Source organism: Uloborus diversus, chromosome 3 (assembly GCF_026930045.1).
Source record: "Uloborus diversus isolate 005 chromosome 3, Udiv.v.3.1, whole genome shotgun sequence".
Classification (NCBI taxonomy): Eukaryota; Metazoa; Arthropoda; class Arachnida; order Araneae; family Uloboridae; genus Uloborus; species Uloborus diversus.
Window position 1 is genome coordinate 58,914,767 of NC_072733.1, and position 18,110 is coordinate 58,932,876.

Sequence of the window (18,110 nt, forward strand, 5' to 3'; positions counted from 1 at the left end):
AATACCGGTTTAAACTAAAAAACTCCAATCGTTCAAATTTGCTTGTGAACAAAAGCTTACTGAAAAAAACATACAAATTATAAATAGCAAAAGCTGTCATAAATCCTGCTGAAATTTTAAATGAGTAATTGGCTGGTCTAAACTTGATAAGAATTAAAAGTAAAATGAAATGACAAGTTTAAAATCTGATTTTCAATGCATACTCAAAAATTGTGTTTTCCTCCCTTTTCTTCTTTAAAAATTCAAGCTGGCATATATTTTTGACATAGCCCAAATGCATTAATTTGGCTTACATGCTAAGTGGGATGTATACATAAGATTTTCAAAAAGAGCTAACCACATATATACAAGTGCATGATATTCTTTTTTAATGTTATTTTCACAATTATTTACTATCTAGTCAGTCCAATTAACTTAAAAGTATTTATAATTAATGCACTTATCTAAAAAAAAAAACAATCATTTTCACCTCTAACTGCTTTTTGTCAAATATTAAATATATTTAAGTATTATCTATGCTGACCTATTTGACCCCTAAAAGTAAATTGAAAATGAATATTTACCTTGAAAGCAAATAAGAGGGGAAGTAATTATTCTGCTGCTGAATACTTGATATAAAGCCATTCAATAAAACTTGGGAAATATGATAGGTTGCGGTTACTAAGATATGGTAAACATTTTTGACTAGAGGTGCAAGAGTTTACACTATGAAAGACTGTTATTAGTCAAAAACCTGATAACCCAGCTTTAAAAAAAATCCTATTTATGAAGTTTATTAATAAAAATAAAAATGTTGTACTCAAAACTCACATTATTTCTTGATGTCAGCTGCCATATTTCCTTATACACTCTGACAGGCAGCTATAAAAAAAACATAAGAATAAACGACAGGACATGCTATATTTGCTAATACATTAAACCAGAGCTCTAAGTAAAGTCAACAAACAAGAATACTATTTTGAAATTGTCGACTAAAATTATTTTATGGAAATATAACCGGTTTTAAAATTGGGGACAAATATTATTAATGGAGCTAATATTTTAAATAATAAAAACAAGTTATTGCTAGAAGCTAAACTAAGTTACAGTTAAGCTATATATGCAAAACAGTTTTGTTTAATTTGAATTCCGAAATAAAGCCATATGAAACACATGAAATCATCTGGCAATCTACAGGCAAAAAAAAAATTATTCAAGCAAACTTTGTTTCGATAAAGGTAAAAAATCCTACAATAATTATCAGAATAATCATTCTGCACAGGTATATTTCAAGCCTTGTGTTAAAACACAAAAGTTATTTTTTCCCTTTTTTTTGTATAGAGATCTCAAAGAAATGTTTTCAAATTTTAAACCATTTCTTTAAACAGCTTCTCAAAATAGTTAACAATAATCAGTGCAAATGTAAATCATGCTGTGCAACAAACATGTCTAGAAAGATGGCATCAAATTTATAGAGCTCGTAGAACATTTTCAGTGTCGAAAAGTAAGATATTTTCGAAAAAAGGAGGAAAAAGTAGAATTAATACTTGATTACAAAACCAAGGACAAAATCAAAACAATTAAAAAGTGAACACATAAGTATGTTATTATATGTGCACTGCATCTTACTTGAAGTTTTGCTACGAGAAAACTACATACATTTATAAAAATCAGAATGCCCCGAAGGGAGGTATTAGTCAAAATTCCATATTCAGCAAATTTTAGCTGATGATTTGGCAAATCTGGAGACATAATTGCAAGTTTTTAAATACCCAAATATTCCTTGCAATTAATTGTAGTGGGGAAAGGGACACATGGGAACAATTTTTTTTGCATTTCTTTATTTTTCAAAAAAATATTATCAGTTCCTCAGCACCAAAATATCTCCAAGATTAAATAGGTAGCCTTTTCTTTGTGACATGGACTTTTTAAAAAAATGTCTTTAATTGCTTACATGTGCCCTTTTTGGGGAGAACATATAAACAGACCTCGGACACACATGAACATGATTAAAAAATGCAGAACATGCATCATATTTTAAAGAACAATATAACGATTTGCAATAATGAAGTTTGACTAAATAATTTAAAATATGTTTTCCCAAGTAAAAGAAAAAGATGAAATTACATAAAACAGCTGCTCAAACAAAGAAGTTTCGACCAGAGAAACATAAATCTCATTGTTCCAAATGTTTGTCCAAGAGATCGAATACTGGGACTGCTATTATTTAAGATTTTTTCAAGATTAATGTTATGTAAAACATGCCATGTTGACAAGTCTCCCCCCCCCCTCCAAGTGTTAATAACCGTATTTCACCAGTCGGTAAAATTTGAAGTTCCTATCAGAAAACTAAGAGGGTCCCTGATAACAATAATGGCAGTGTTTTACTTCATACAAAATTTATACTGAACGAAATATACACCAATATTTTAAAAATTGGGATTGAAGACAGGAGTCTGGTAAAGAAAACACATTCATTTGAAATGCTTATAATCAATATTTCACAAAAGATCATACATTTAATTTACTGCATTTTAATTTGATGTAAAATATTCCTTCAATGAGAAGAACAAATAGTATATTTGTAGTTATTCTGTCTAGAAGTTTTTACTAAAAAAAAAGGTACAATTGATCCAGGTTTCAGGCTTCAGGGCAGCCGTGAGCTAAAACAAGCCACTTGTCGGTTTAATCGCAGGGCCCCCGTCCCCCCCATTTAGCTTGTTAAATTTGTCTACTGCGATTCCAAGCCGAGCCCCTTCAAAGGAGGGGTTGCTAGTTTCCGACTAAGCTGACAAGGAATCTCGTCGGCACTGCCAGGGTGGTAAAATGGATAAATTTACCAGGTATTCAGGAAAAGACTAAAGAGGAATACAATTCGCAACGAATTAACAAAATTATGAATTTTATTTAATATATAGATTGAAGCAAAACTAACGCTTTAGTGATACACTGAATATTCAGTACACTGCCTATTCAGCAGACAAACCGAATATTCAAAATACAAAAGAGTCTTAAAAGTTTTGAGTTCTGCTCTACTTGAGGTGCTTAATGTTTTTAGTTACATTTTTAGTTAGAATGAAATGATTTTCATTAACATCTGAAAATTGAAGTATTTTGCTACGTTGTAATCCGAGGAAGCATGAGCCCCAACTACATCTGATTTTCGAGACTCTACGGTACTTAAAATAAGTTTAACAGAGTAAAATTTAAAGTAGAATTTTAACGAATTTAAATATACAATAGGAGGTCAGGGCTACAAAATTCTTAAAAATTTTAACATGCCCTGCTGGGCACATTTGTCAAAAAAAAAAAAAAAGTCGGAATAAAAATTTTAAATGCCCAGTTTTTTTTATAATTTTATAATAATAAAAATATTTGAATTTGTTGTATAGCATTAATCAGACAAAAAATTAAACCTGGGTCAAGAACTGTTTCAACATAAAACATAAAATAAAAGTTAGAATAAATAGTAGGGGAATGTGGGGCAAAGCGAAATGGTTAAGATGACTGAGTTTTTTCAAAATGAACAAATAGGAAATTTGTTTTGAAAATTACAATATATAAAGAAATAACATTACACATAAAATAACACTTGCGTTAAAACATTATTTGTTATTATTGGCAGTAAAATTTAGCCTTCGAGAGAAAGTATAAGTTTTTCACGTTTTTTTTTTATGGGACAAAGTGAAAAATGAAATATTTTCTATTTGATTGTGAGAAAGTTTTTCGAACAAAATAATAATTCACTAAATGAAAAGATAATGAAACAATAAACTAATAAATAAATTTATTAATTGATACAAAAAAAAATAAATGAGTGAATAAAATAGAGAGCGAACGCATAAGAAAATAAGTGAAAGAGTGAATTAATAAGTGAATTATTAAATTAAGGAGAAATTAGTTAATGAATACGTAAGTGATTTGGTAAATGATTGAATAAGTAAACGAAATGAATTATTTCACTTGCCCCGCATGCACTTGACTAATTGTGAAAAATATTAAAAATACAAATGAGCTGAATATTAATTAAATAAATACTGCACAGAATATTCGGAGTTCCCAATTACACTTATTGATTTGCTTTTGTTTTAGGAATGATATTCATTTTATTTGCATTAAGTAATCAACTATTAACATAAAGAAAGGATTCAATGCCAACACAACGTAAAAAAAAAAAAAAAAAAAAAAAAAAAAAAAAACCGACTCAGGTATATTTGAGATAGGAGTTTGAAACTTTATTTTGGTCGTTTAAGACATCGACAGTCGATCGAATTAAAACATACGGTTTGATAAAATCTGTCAAATAAAAATTGTTACCGACTGTATGAATAATTTAGAATATATGCATACAGGCTGGCTTAAATAAACATAAGTTTAAAAAGCTTAACATTGAGCTTGAAACATGTGCTACGCTACAAAGAAATGCTTTGACGCGAAACGTGATAGTAAAAAATATAAACACTCGTGCATTCTTCTGAATTACAATTGAAATAAAATTGCATTTGAATAAATATTAAACTGATAAATACCTTTTCTCTGCTGTTCTAACGTGCAGCTTACTTCGTCAATCCGTCATGGCTCCCTGCTTCGTTTACTTCTCCGTGTTTGGCGCCGAACCGTAGACTTCGTACTACCGCGCATGCGCTGGGTGTCCGGATTGAAACAAGTATCCATCAAACAAGCGTTCTTGCCGCAAGTGAGCATGCTATCTGGGTACTGATTTTTAAAAAAATCATATTTGAAAGGTCTTATTAACTTTCAAAATATAAGTTACAGATAATATGTATCACTAGCGCAGCCAGAAATACCTACAAGAGGGGGGGGGGGGTGATAAAAAACTCCTAGTGGAAAGGATTTTTTGATCAAAAATACCTTCTGGTTGAGTTTCTTTTATTTTTTGATTAAAAATACCTTCTGAAGGGGATTTTTTGATCAAAACCACCTTCTGGAGGGGAGGGGTTGATCAAAATACCTTTTGAAGGGGAACTTTTGATCACAAATACCTTCTAAAGGTGGTTTTTTGATTAAAACAGCTCTTTCATATGCATAAACTAATGTTATAGAATTTGCATTTATGTTAAAACCAATGTCTGTGGGGGGTGTTTTCACCCCCAAACACCCCCCCCCCCTTCGCTGCGCCACTGATATGTATACATAGTCAAAAAGAAGTCAAAAGAATTAAATTGCAAAACTTTTTGCATATGTTTTAACTTGGTTGAAAATAGTAACATCTAATAGATATTGAAAATAGCTAAATCTAAATTTGATCTAACATTTTACATCTATTAGATATTGAAAAAGTCTATGTCTAACTTTCGTCTAAGTTTAAACATCTAATAGATATCTATAATTAGTACAGGATATCCAGGACTTTTATTAGACATTCTTGAGACATTTTTCACCTTTTATAGATCAATTAGATCTAATTTAGATGTCTAATAGATATAAGTGGCTGTATGGGAATTAGTGTATAATATCCTTTTTATTCTACTGAGCATGTAATATTTTATATGGATATGAATTCTGTTGTGGAATTCTGTTAAGCAATCTTACTAACATTTATTTGAATAGTTTATTGCAAGTAGGGGTTTGCTGTACCTCATTATTACCCACTCCTCAGTATAGTGCATGATCAGTAGGGTGTGTCAAAAAAATGTAATTTCTGCAGTGCACTTAGCTTTAGTGTAGAAAACTTGTTACTCATAAACACCCATTACTGTGCAAAATTTCGTGACTCTGAGTTAATGTCTTCTGCTCTGGCAAGTGACTTGAATCTTGAAACCAAAAGAGAATTTTTGCAAAATATTTTAATATTCCGCTAAACGTTAATCTTTAGTGTGGGAATTTAGTAACTTTCTGACATAAACTACTAAGCCACTTTTCGGTCTACATTAGGTTGAGTTTCAGGAACTCTACTGTACCAATAGCACAAGATTTTAGGATCTTTAATATTTATTACATGCAATGCACATAAATATGTTTTTAATTTATTCATTACAAGTTAATCAGTGGATTTGCTTTTTGTTTATGTAGAAATTACTATATATGATGCATATTTGTGTTATGCTGATGAAAATGAAGGTGCTGCTCTAGCAATGGCAGAAATATTAGAAGGTCCGGAACTAGGATTCAAACTGTATATACATCGTAGAGATTCTCTTCCTGGTCAAGAAGAACTAATAAGCAATATCCAGATGATCAAAGAAAGGTAAAATGTTTAAAAAATCATTAATACTAACATCTCTTTCATATGAAGCATTTTGATTTCTAACATTAAAATTTAGTTTGAAGTAATTTACTAGCATTCCTTATGTCCAACATAGCGTACATTAGTAGAATGCAAAAAGAGATCACAGGGTGCACACAGACTCTTAGGATCCTGGGAAACTACTTGGAAAAGATCCGTTTCTGAGACACTTGGAACTTCTTGGATTTCTAAATAGTCTGTGGGTTAGTAGTTACACGCAAATCTAAACTTGAGCAACTTCCAGTCATTTTTGCAATTTTTAGTTGAAGAAATCAGTACATTTTGCTTACAAAAAGTAAGAAAAGGACAAAGGTTTTTCATAAAATCTGGATTAATTTTATTTATTTACTTTATTTATATTTCTAGGCAGCCAACACTGAGGCGGCTTGTTTTGTTTGTTTTGAAAATATTCTTTTTCAGATGATGACAGGGTGAGGATGACCCCGCCAGCTCGAATCTCCCGCCCTCCTCCCCCCCTCCCCTAGCTAGCTTTCATCTTTATTTTGTTAACGCAATTTAGGTAAAGAGACAACTAACACTGAGAATCATCGATTTCTTATGAGCAAATATACTGATCTTACCTCCAAAGAAATCATTTGTTAATTGCTTAAATACACATGTTTCTTATCTAAATATGCAGTTTCTATTCTCTTGATTAAGAAACTTTCGTTTTTGCGATCAAATAAAGGGTTTATTTCGAGATTATGGCTTTTGCTCATTGTTGCTTTCATTCTGAATTAATGAGTAAAATTTGGTTATTGAATTTTCTGTATCCTTATTACATTCATTATTTTAATATGAAGTTTGTCTAGAGCTAAAAGAGCTTACTTTCCCATACATGAACATACATTTTTCTAGCAATTGCTGTATCTTTCTCTCAATTTTCACAGGCTTCAAATAAATTCAAATGTAGATTTTGAAGAGATAGCAGGGCTGCCACTGCCGACTAAAAAAGGGACTATTACGACGAGCTGCGGACTATGGCAACTATTTTACCCTAAACTAAGACAAAAACAACTATTTTGTAAAAAAACTGCAACTATTTCAGCCAAAAAGCGACTAAAATGTAAAAAGATATTACTGATGTTAAAAAAAAATGGAAATTAAAAAAAAAGAAGCTTTAGCTTTAAGTATTATCTGCTAAACTTATCCATCTTTGAACGTATTTAGGGACAGAAACTACTCACCAACCATGCGAATGCATGCAAGTGCTTCTCGCGGGACAGGAAGGTGAGTCTCTACTCTCTAGTTTCGCAGGCCGGGTCCCGGCTACAGAGCCGACACCACGCCCCAGTCAAGGGGTTTACCTACGATGAAACCATAGATGTTTTGCGCGTGCCTGGCCTGTGTGACGCTACAAAGCGACGCACATGAGCGGACTCGCGCTTGAACGTATTTAGGTCTACCAAATTACGGGAAAAGTTGCTAATTAATAGCCATTACAGTTATATGGGTGCTAATTAGGGATCCGGATCCCGATTAATCGGCTGTTGAAAATCGGCCAAATGATCCTAATGATTATTTTTAATACTTCCAATTTCTCCATCGTATTTTTCTCTTACAATTTCGGTTTCAGAAATAGTTACTATTTTTTTTTTCTGAGAAACGATTTATTTTTCACCAATTTCCTAATTTTCCCAAAATAATTTCAAAATTTCATCCAATTTCTTTGAGCAACTTTTCATATTATTGTTCACTAAATTACATTATGTTAACGAAAAATGAAAATCTAAAAATATTAGGGTTTAGCCTGAGGTCAGCAGGCTAATTTAGAAGCACTTTTAACTTAAATTTATTTTTTAATTATTAGTAGCCATTAAACCTTTGCTCTTTATAAAACTTTTATTTTTTAAAAATGCTTTTATTTTTTTATAAAATTTTAAGATTTTCTATGCACTATTCTAAAGAAGAAAAGCATCAACACGTGAAAAATTTGCAACGTTGTATACATGTGTATAGTTTATCAAAATAGAAAAAATAAGCTAAAAAAAAGGTCAGTTTGTATAAAAAAAAAATAATAATAATAACAGTTAGGGGAGAGGAGGGAGGAATGGGACAGTGGGAGGAGTGGGACAGCTAAAATTATGGCAAAATAAATCACTTTATTTTATTGTTAGTTTGACCACTAGAAGGCCTGTTTATAGCTTCTTTTTGTTTCATACTTGCATTTTATCAAGCAGGAAGTTTCAGTTAATAGTTGAAAAAAGTTAAATTTCTCACCTCCAAAGTAAGTTTCTAATCTATTTTTAGTTTTATTTCTTTATTTATGTAATTTGTAAAACTAACATAATATATTATCATTGTAATCTTAAGTATATAATGTATGCTTATCTGCAATTTAATTAAGCCTAAAAACCAGCATGGTTTATGTGACAAGTTATTTTTTAGAAGCAATGTGTAGAGGGAGGAATGGGACACTCCGAAGAGGGAGGAATGGGACATGCCCCATAAATATGCCCCTTCTGTAAAGGGGCTGTTCAAATATTACCTAAGCATGTTTTATCAATTTTTGACCTCTCCTCCCCCTTGTCAGCAGAAGTATGCAAATCGCAACCCCCCCTTTATAATAACATTAGCTAATAGCAACCCCCCCCCCACTTTTCTTAACAGTAAAAATTCAATTTAAAAAAATTGAGACTTAATTTTAAAAAAAAAAATGCTTGTTTAATTTTCTTATTTAAGAAAAATTCTTAGATCACAATTTTTAAAGAACTTAGCCATTTGAAATTTTTTTTTATTTTATTTACAATTTAAGATTTTTGAAACTGTCTTACGTAAGCATCACTCAAACATTCCCCCCTTCCATTGTCAGCAAAAATAAACAAATTGCTACCCCCCTAACTATGTTGTAAGGGTGGAGAGCATTAATGATACTGAAAGCTACAATGCAAAATTTATGAGAAAGGACATGAAATTTTAATTTTCCTCAACAGGATGACTGTAGCATTTTAGATAAAACAGATATTATCATGAAATTACCGCCACCTCAATTGGTTGGTGGGACTAGTAGAGCACAGTCTTGTTTTTCTTTTAATGTGGACCTTTCTAATTATGACATTCGCTAATTTTTCTGTAATTTTCAAATGTGTCCCACTCCTCTCACCCAGGAGGGAGGAATGGGACAAAATTCTTGAAATTTGTAATTAGTCAAGTGTGAAAATAATAAAATGTTTAAACATTGTGTATATTTTTAAAATGTTGTTATAATATGCAAGTTTATTGTGTGAACTTTTGCATTAATGAATAAGTAGAGGATTATGAAAAAGAATCATTTATGTGAAAAGTGTCCCAATCCTCCCTCCTCTCCCCTATGCATGTACACATTCGTTTTTTTTAATCAAATGATATTAAATAATTTTTTGTTGAAACAAAAATTAATAATTTAAAAGAGTAAGTTGTAATATGTATGATTTAATCATATGTATAGTTAGAATAAACAAAATTGCTGAAGAAAAGAAAGAAGCATGTCATCATAAGCAGGGGTGAGGGTACTTAACTTAAACTAATTAAATAATCCTTTAGTGTTTCATTCAGTTTTACGCACTTTGTGCATTCACTCTATGCACTTTCATACTACATGCTATAGTGCTGTTTCCAGAAAATTAGTTATTTATTATCAACAAATGTATTCATCATAGTTTCTTGTTGAAGTTATGATTAAAAAATAATTTTGGATAATATTTTTTCCGCCGATCATTTGACAGAAATTAGCCGATTATAAATAATTTGCAGAGTGGCCAATTTTTCGTTTAAGAAGCTACTAAAACGATTATTTTGAGGACCATAGCTCAATGGCAGCCCTGAGATAGGAACAATTGAAAAGTTAAGTCATATATGACTTCATTGTTAATAATTTTGCTTCAGAGTCATTTTACAATATTTGGCTGTTGTGGACTCCACAGTTCATAAGGATGTTTTAGACTCTTACTCATGATTAGTACAATAAGAAAAGTTAATTTTTTTGTAAATGTATGGTCCTATGTGTACTTATGTCATAGCATTGAAAAAAGTATAGATTTGTTTTGAATTTCTAAAAATATAGGAAGATATATAGCATGTTACAGACTCTATACTCAAAAGACATGGAAACTTTTGTTTAAACTACCTTCAAATTTTCTGTGAAAGTAATTATTATTTTTACCTAATGAAGGTTTTTTAACTATGTCTCAGTTTATCTATAATACATTTACACACCAAAATAGTTATTAAATAGGCAAAAACAAATTTTAAGGAATTCTTTACTGAAGAACTGCACGTTTATAAACATGTTACGGACTCTCCATATCTGTCACGTTTGAGTATTGTTTGAATTATTGTTTACAGAGTCTAAGCAACAACATTGATCAATAGTTTCATTGATAGAATCAATTGTTATGGCTATTTCTTCATCATATATCTAAGGGGTGCTTACTTGGAGGGGGAGGCATGGCACAGACTGTCCCATTGAAGTTTTTGGTGGGGTTGTTTTACGGGTGTATTTTTCTTATTTTTTGAGGGGGAGGCTCTTGTTATTGGGGGGAGGGATGGAGTCTTTGGGATATTTTGGAGGAGTACCCTGTATATGTAAAAAAAAAGATTGAAGGTGGATCTCCTGTTGGAACAGACCAAGTGATATTTGATTTCTTCAGTCTGCTTTTTGCATCGTCATGAATTTGTTATTAGAAATGATAGGTTTTAATTCAAATTTTACTAGCTATTTAACTTTTACAGTAGATCTTTGATTTTCTGAAATGATCAACACAGGACCATCATCTTTGGCAAGGGTGCCCATATAGGGGGGGTAAGGGGTTAAAGCCTCCCCCCCCTTAGAAATGAGAACTTCCTTGCTTTTAGTGTTTTTTTCTTTGCAAAAATGTGTAAAAATTGCTTTTCCAGCCATTAATGAATAAGTTATTAAAAAAGGCAAATTTTAATAACTCGAAACTGTACTGAAATTGGTTTCCATGGAGAATAAATTTTTGAGCGCCCCTCCCCTCCAAAGATTTGCATATGGGCACCCTTGATCTTCCGTAAATCAAAATTTCTGGATAAACTTTAAGGGGGGGCCGGATGTGTTAGGGAGAAGATGTTTTTAAGCCAAAACTTTTAAATTTACATTTTTAAAGGTTACTTAAATTTTCTGTTAATTCAATTGAAAAGGCAACATTTTTTGCTTCAGAAATCATATTTCTTCTTAAGCACTAAAATTTGTTCGTTTCCTGTTTAAATAATTGCATTTAATTAATTAAATGTATGATTGGTCATGTATGGCACAAAAGATCTGTTTTTTCATTTAATGGCCCAAATATTAATGTACTAAATGCCTTACTTTGTTCTTTTATTTTGTCATAAAAGTGATTTCTTTTTTTAAATATTTTTTGTGATATAATACTGGAAATTTTTTAAATGTCACACTGAAAATATACTGAAATTCTGTACCACCAGATCCGTCAACTCCCTATAAAATGGGAAATCAGGGCTTGTTTGACTGGCCTTGATAATTTTAATACTTTTTTTTTTAATTTATGACCAACAAAAAGTTGCGCCTATAGTTCTACAATTCGTATAATGAATTCACATGGTATACTTATATTGAACGAATTTAAAAAATTTATTTTGGCAGTGTTATTTTTGGTTGAGTAACTTTCTTAACTAAGTAACTTTATTTTTTTTTATATGGTTTTCATTAAGAATGAAGCAATAAATTGAATTCCTCTCCTTAAGTATTTTCATTCCATAAAGTTCTTTTAGTTCCTAAGTATTAGCAGTTTCTTTTTTGTTGTAAAGAAAAAAATCAAGATAACTTTTTTTAGACCAAAAACCTGGGGTATGTTGGTTCACTTTTAGAAAACCCACAAAAACTTATAGAACAATTGGAAAGGCAATGGTACTCTAGTTTTATCAATAGTGAAGTTGATAAAAACCTAAACTGTGCTTATTCTTGAAAAAATGTAACAGGTCTGGCATAAATAGTGCAAAATTAGATTTGGTCAATTTTAATTATATTGATCATTAAACTGTGGTTTTTAATCCTAATCACAAAACCACATTTGTTTGTAACAAATGGCTGGATATTATTTATTATTAAAATTGTAACAGAAGTTGTTTTGTAATGAGGATTAAAGGTCCCCGGGGCTGGGGAGCAGGTTGGTTAAGTAAACTGGTGTTAAAGGACTTATCTTCTTTTAGATCATTTTGTTTCAAGAGTTTCAAAAAATATTTAGTTAAATTTCAATACTAGTGAAACCTGTAAGTTGACCAGTGACTTTAATCGTCAACTTGTTGAGATTGATTTATATATTACAGGACTAATTCTGTACGTGAAAAAAATGGTCAACTTAACAGGTTTACTGTACTAGATTTTCAATGTATTAGTCACATGCTTCAGAGAGTCGATTATTGGCATTTCTCTCAGTAAAATAACAAAATGAGTTCACAAAAAACCTCTGTTTTATCTGTTTGACTATGTGCTAAATCAATCTCATGTTTTCAGGAAAACATGCTCATTTCGACACCCATGTTTAAGTTTTTCAATGTTTTTAACTTGTTTAGTTGCTGGTTTATTTGTTTGTACCTTTGTTTTCAATTTTTATTAGAGCATAGTGTCCATTTAATACTTTCAAAAAAATATATGAAACAGCTTAATCTTTTGAGCTATTGAATCTACTAATCTTAACTTGATTTTAATTCTTGCTTTCAACACTATCGTCTGAACTATTAATATTCTCTGAAAAATCTCTTCAACAGTTGTGGTTACTTAATTATCAACTATGTACTCATTTATTTTAAAATCCAAGTCTTTTTGTTACATTCATGTAGCAACTTTTATTAGATAACATTTTGATTATCATAAAAACTTTTAATTGTTAATCTATTTGATGAATCTTACATGCATAAATTATATATGATGGTCTAAAAAGCTTACCGTTTTCAAGTTTTTCATTATGCAGAAAGTTGCATCCTATACATATGCATAGAAGCCGGGTTCATCATCTATGACTACAGTTACAATGTATTCCTCTAGGAAAAGTTTATCGAATTTTGCAACAAGTTGTGCTCTTTTATACAAATGTTTTGCATTTTTGTATTAAATTACAAACCTTGTAGTGCAGTATAACACTTTAATGGAATTGATACAAGATCCTGGTGGTTTGTAGACAAACTAAAACTATCTTTGTTGTTTAAGTTACTCACAGAGTAGTGAATTGTGTAAGAATCAAGTGTAAAAGCATTTGTTCATTGAACAAATTCTCTTTCCAAATACTCAATTAATATCTCCATTATGTGATCATTATGTTTGAAAAGTTACTTTTATATTTAGCTGATAAGTTTTCACAAAGCCACTGAAATTTATAAATTTGAACTGTTTATTTTTTTGGAATTGTCCGTATTCAACCTAACAAAATATGTTTTTTTTTTTGCCTTACCTTATCATATATTTTAAATTATATGTTTATTTTATTGACCTTACTGTATTGTAAATGGCAATCAACAACGTTATGATGCACAAAATTTGCAGATTACTGCTGACATGTGTTTCAGGGTTACAGGGAACTCCTTTTTCAATGCAAAATAGTAAGCTTTTCCTGGATGTAAAAACATCCGGGAAAAGTGGATCTGGTGTTACCGGATGTCTTTACATCCAAACGCTTACGATTTTGCATTGAAAGATCCCTTGTAACTCCAAAACACATGTCTGCAGTAATCGACTAATTTTGTGCGTCATAACGTTGTTGATTGTCATTTACTTCTCCACACAAAAGTATTTACTTACCTTATTTCTTACTGTACTGGTTCATTTTGTCCTTTTTTTTTGTAGTGTAAGCATGTCAATCCCTCTTATTGATGTAAAATGCTAAATTTTTCTTATTTATGGTATAAATTGCTATTTTCCTGTCATCCTTATGAATTATATGTTTAATATTTTTTTAATTATCATTTCAATTTCTTAGGTGTAGGAGAATGCTAATAATACTGTCCCCAGAATTTCCGAGAAGTAGAGCTTGTGATTTTCAGATAGGCTTTGCTACATCTCTAGCTATAGGTCAGTAACATGTGATGTTTTGCAACAATTAATGTTTTCAGTAAATTATCGCCCTATAGCCTGGGCTAAGCTAGAATTACATAAAATACACCACCAGCTCAGTCATTCCATCCGAGGACTGCAGTTTTGTGCTTATTAGCACTCATCAGCCCGGAATAGAAAGTGACTGAGCTGAGCTACCAGTTTATTTGGCACTCCTGGCTTCCTTAAGAGGTTTTCTACCTCCAGCTCAGTCACTTCCTATTCAGGGCTGATGAGTGCTAATAAGCACAAAACTGCAGTCCTCAGATGGAATTACTGAGCTGGCAGTGTATTTTATGTAATTAATGTTTATTTATATTCTGGGGATGCACTGACCCCATTGCTTATTGCTTCTTGATATAGTGATAAGCAACAACATTTGCAAAAAATTATTTAATTTTTTTTCCCTCTCATATTTTTTTTCCATTGTGCAGCTCATAGGAGTGAGATTGATGCTCCAGCTTCACAACAAAAAATAAGTGAAAAGTAACAAAAAGCAGAAAAGATCAGTTTTTTGGTAAAACAACCAAATTATGTATTGCCCTCTTTATTTTTTGCCTAAAGTCAAGAAAGATGTTTAAAATGATGCGTTACTTATGTATTTCGATAAAATATCAAAAAACATTATGGCAACTCCCCCCCCCCCCAAATAACTACCTTTCAGAAATAATATATATGATTTATTAGTTGCACAATTGTATTTGAATATTTCAGTTCTGTGCAAAGTTTCATCCATACTTACTGTTAGTCATTTAAATGTAGGCTTAGAATTCAAAACAATATAAAATGCATGTTATGTTGTATTTATTAAAAGTAAGTTTGTATATTTTTATTTGCTTATTCTCTCTTTTTAAGAGGGTCCAACACTTTTTTCCCATACAAAGGTCCTCAACCTTCTTAGTTTATTTTTGTAATCAGTCTATTATTATTTATTTATTTATTATTCATATTACATGATTCTTTAACTTTGATACAAGCTTTTTTTTTCTTCTTTATAGACCAAAGAGAGAGAATTTTGATACCTATAGTTGTGGCTCCAGTGGATAATTCTGAAATTCCATTAGTGATCAGATATATTTCAAAAATTGATTTTACAAAACCTGATATTCAAATGTGGGCTTGGAGGAGACTGATTTGTTCTTTAGACGTCATTTGTTGTCAGAAACCTGATCTTAACTCTGTAATCAACTTAGTGCTTGCGAAATATGCAGTAGGTGCTACTGGTACATGTTCAGAAAACTTCATTTCAGCTCATACTAGGCCTTCAATCCAGTTTCTTCAAAGTCAAAGCCATATTACAAACTCAAATGCCACACTTGCTAAACCTTCTATAGAATTTCCTCCAAGCGAAACTGATATTGCTATTTTAAATAACAATTCATCAACACAATTGCATGTCAATGTTGCAGTTTCATGCCAGGATCCATCCACGTCTACTATGAGTAATTCAAATGTCTGTGTGTCACATGAAAATAAATCTCATATTAATCCAGTTTATGTTGTAAAAAAAGTTGATTCTTTCTCTTCTGTTCATACTGCAAATGAAATATCTAAACCATCATCATTTATAAATCTACGAAATTTTTTTAAGGGAAAAAAAAAATCTTTGAAGTCTTCCTCTCATCTAAAAGGACAATTCTCTTCTATTAGTGTTTCATCAACATCAAATGCCACAAGTGGGTTTTGTAGTCATAATACCTTTGATACTGAAAGTATTGAAGGATTAGCTAAAGATTGCTCTCTAAATACTCATTCGTAAAACTGCAAAACTATGAAATATATGGAGATTGAAATTTCTTCTCTTAGTGATATTTTGTAGAAAACATTTTGTAACTGATTATGTGCAATCATTAAATGCAATAAGAAATGTAATTTTTTCCAAATGTAAAATCTTGCTGTTGCAATAAATTTATTTTAAAACTAAACATCTTTTCTTTTAGCCTTATTATACACCTTGTTTTGTCTCGTGGAAATTTTAAATGATGTTATCTTGAAAGAAGGTAGATTAACTGGCAACTTTCTTTGATTAAGCATAAATGTTTGTTATCATACATCTTATTATTCATAGGTTTTTGCCACTTGTTTATGTAACAAAATCTACCACATTAAAGTATCTGCTTGAAGAAATTTCCTGAGGAATAAGTGGAAAAGGAAAAATTATTTACTAGTTAAAACAAATTATAGAGACAGATTTTAGCTATGAAATAAAGTTTCATATTGAGGCAGTAAATGAAACTTGTGTCTGAAGCTGCAACAAGAGCAAACTGCCACGAATTGTGAACAGGTGAGCGTCTTTGCCTTAGATTTTTACCTTTCTTAAGTTATATTATTTGGAAAAAGGAGGAAAAGCTATTGTGATCCTTAGGTAGTCAAAAAGTAAAAATTTTATATTAATAATTGATTTTTTAATAATCAAGTTAAGTTACCTTTAAGCTTAAAAGTTAACTATGGCTCAATCGGTCCGAGAGATACGGTTTTGTATTCCCAAAATAAAATATGGCTTTGGCGTACTTTCAAACGTTACTAAAGGAACCCATACACCCTTTTTAAATGGCATATAGAGAAAAACTTGATCTGAACAACTTTTTTTTGCAATGTACAACGCAATAGATCGAGTGACAACAAAAATATTCTTCCTTATTAGTAAAAGCAAAGTCCATTTTTATAGTGATAATTTGTTAGAAAGTATTAGAAAGCGTGGTCTATCAAGCTACATTAAGAACTCATAAGTTGAATAACAAATTAATGATTTAATTGCTGTTAGCTGGTAAAACAAAGTTGAAGCGGTGTGCCTCATAAGATCTTGGTGAATGACAGGGAAACCAGTTTGATAAATGAAGAGGGGAGGGGCAAGACCTTGGAATACTTTAAATATCTAAAACTGACGCCAAGCGCGGATCCAGGAGAGGGTAATGCCCCCCCCCCCCCCAACAAGATCAAATATTACCCAATAGAACCTAATAGTCCTTTGGTTTCAAAACTTTTCGAGGGAAAAATTGAAGTTCACTCCGTTTGTGTACAAATCTAAATTATATCCAGGGTTGTAACAAACGTAAAAAATAGGAAGATCATGTGTTCTACCTTAACCCCCCCCCCCCCCGGCTCAGCGTAAGCAGGGATGGCGCAAAATAGCGTTTTTGTATTCATACTTGCCAACTCTTCTGTTTTTTTCACGAGAGTCTCCCGTTTTTTGCTTCCATCTCCCGATTTCCCGTTTTTTATCATTTTCTCCCGTTTTTGCAGATTTATCACTCAATCATCAAAACGTTTTAATTTCTTCTCAATAGATGGCTCCCTGTTCTGGTCATCCATCAATGTCAGGGAAAAAGGATTTTTTCCAACTAATAACTCATTTAGTAAAAATTGATTTTTGGAAACTTTCCACATTGCATGTTCAACGGAGCACGTTTTTTGCCAAAAATTGCAGCAGATTTCAATCCCTTTGCATCTTGAAAATATTTCAATTATTTTGAAAGTTTGAAGTTATTTTAACATGTGCTACCCTATACCTACTTATTTTACATTTTATTTTCATAAAAGATTTTTTTTTTTAGCAAAGAAATTTTTGTAGCGACTTTTTTGGTAGAGACTGGGGAATGCACGAAAACTTTAAGCAAATTCACTCATTATTTGGTTTTTCTTTTCTTGCTGCTACCAATTAGCTTACATCTGCAAAAAATCTCCATTTCACTTTAAATTTAGTATTTGTGTTTTTAAAAGCATAATTTAATAATTTTGTTGTGAAATATGTCGCTGGTGAATCACCTATATACCTACCTCTAATGGAATCTCCTGTTGTTTTTTTCCTTCAAAGGTTGGCAAGTATGTATATTTTAATTA

The 18,110-nt window shown here is 31.2% G+C and overlaps 1 protein-coding gene across 1 annotated transcript in view; it reads left to right on the forward strand.

Moving 5' to 3' along the window:
* The window catches only part of LOC129218216 (myeloid differentiation primary response protein MyD88-like), a 71,586-nt gene extending 55,391 nt beyond the window's left edge, over positions 1-16,195 (forward strand). The window contains exons 6-8 of the mRNA XM_054852435.1: positions 6,013-6,187; positions 14,158-14,249; positions 15,269-16,195. Coding sequence (XP_054708410.1) covers positions 6,013-6,187; positions 14,158-14,249; positions 15,269-16,029 — 1,028 coding nt within the window. The 3' untranslated portion in view covers positions 16,030-16,195. The remainder of the gene's footprint in view (positions 1-6,012; positions 6,188-14,157; positions 14,250-15,268) is intronic.
* Positions 16,196-18,110: the final 1,915 nt, after the last annotated feature.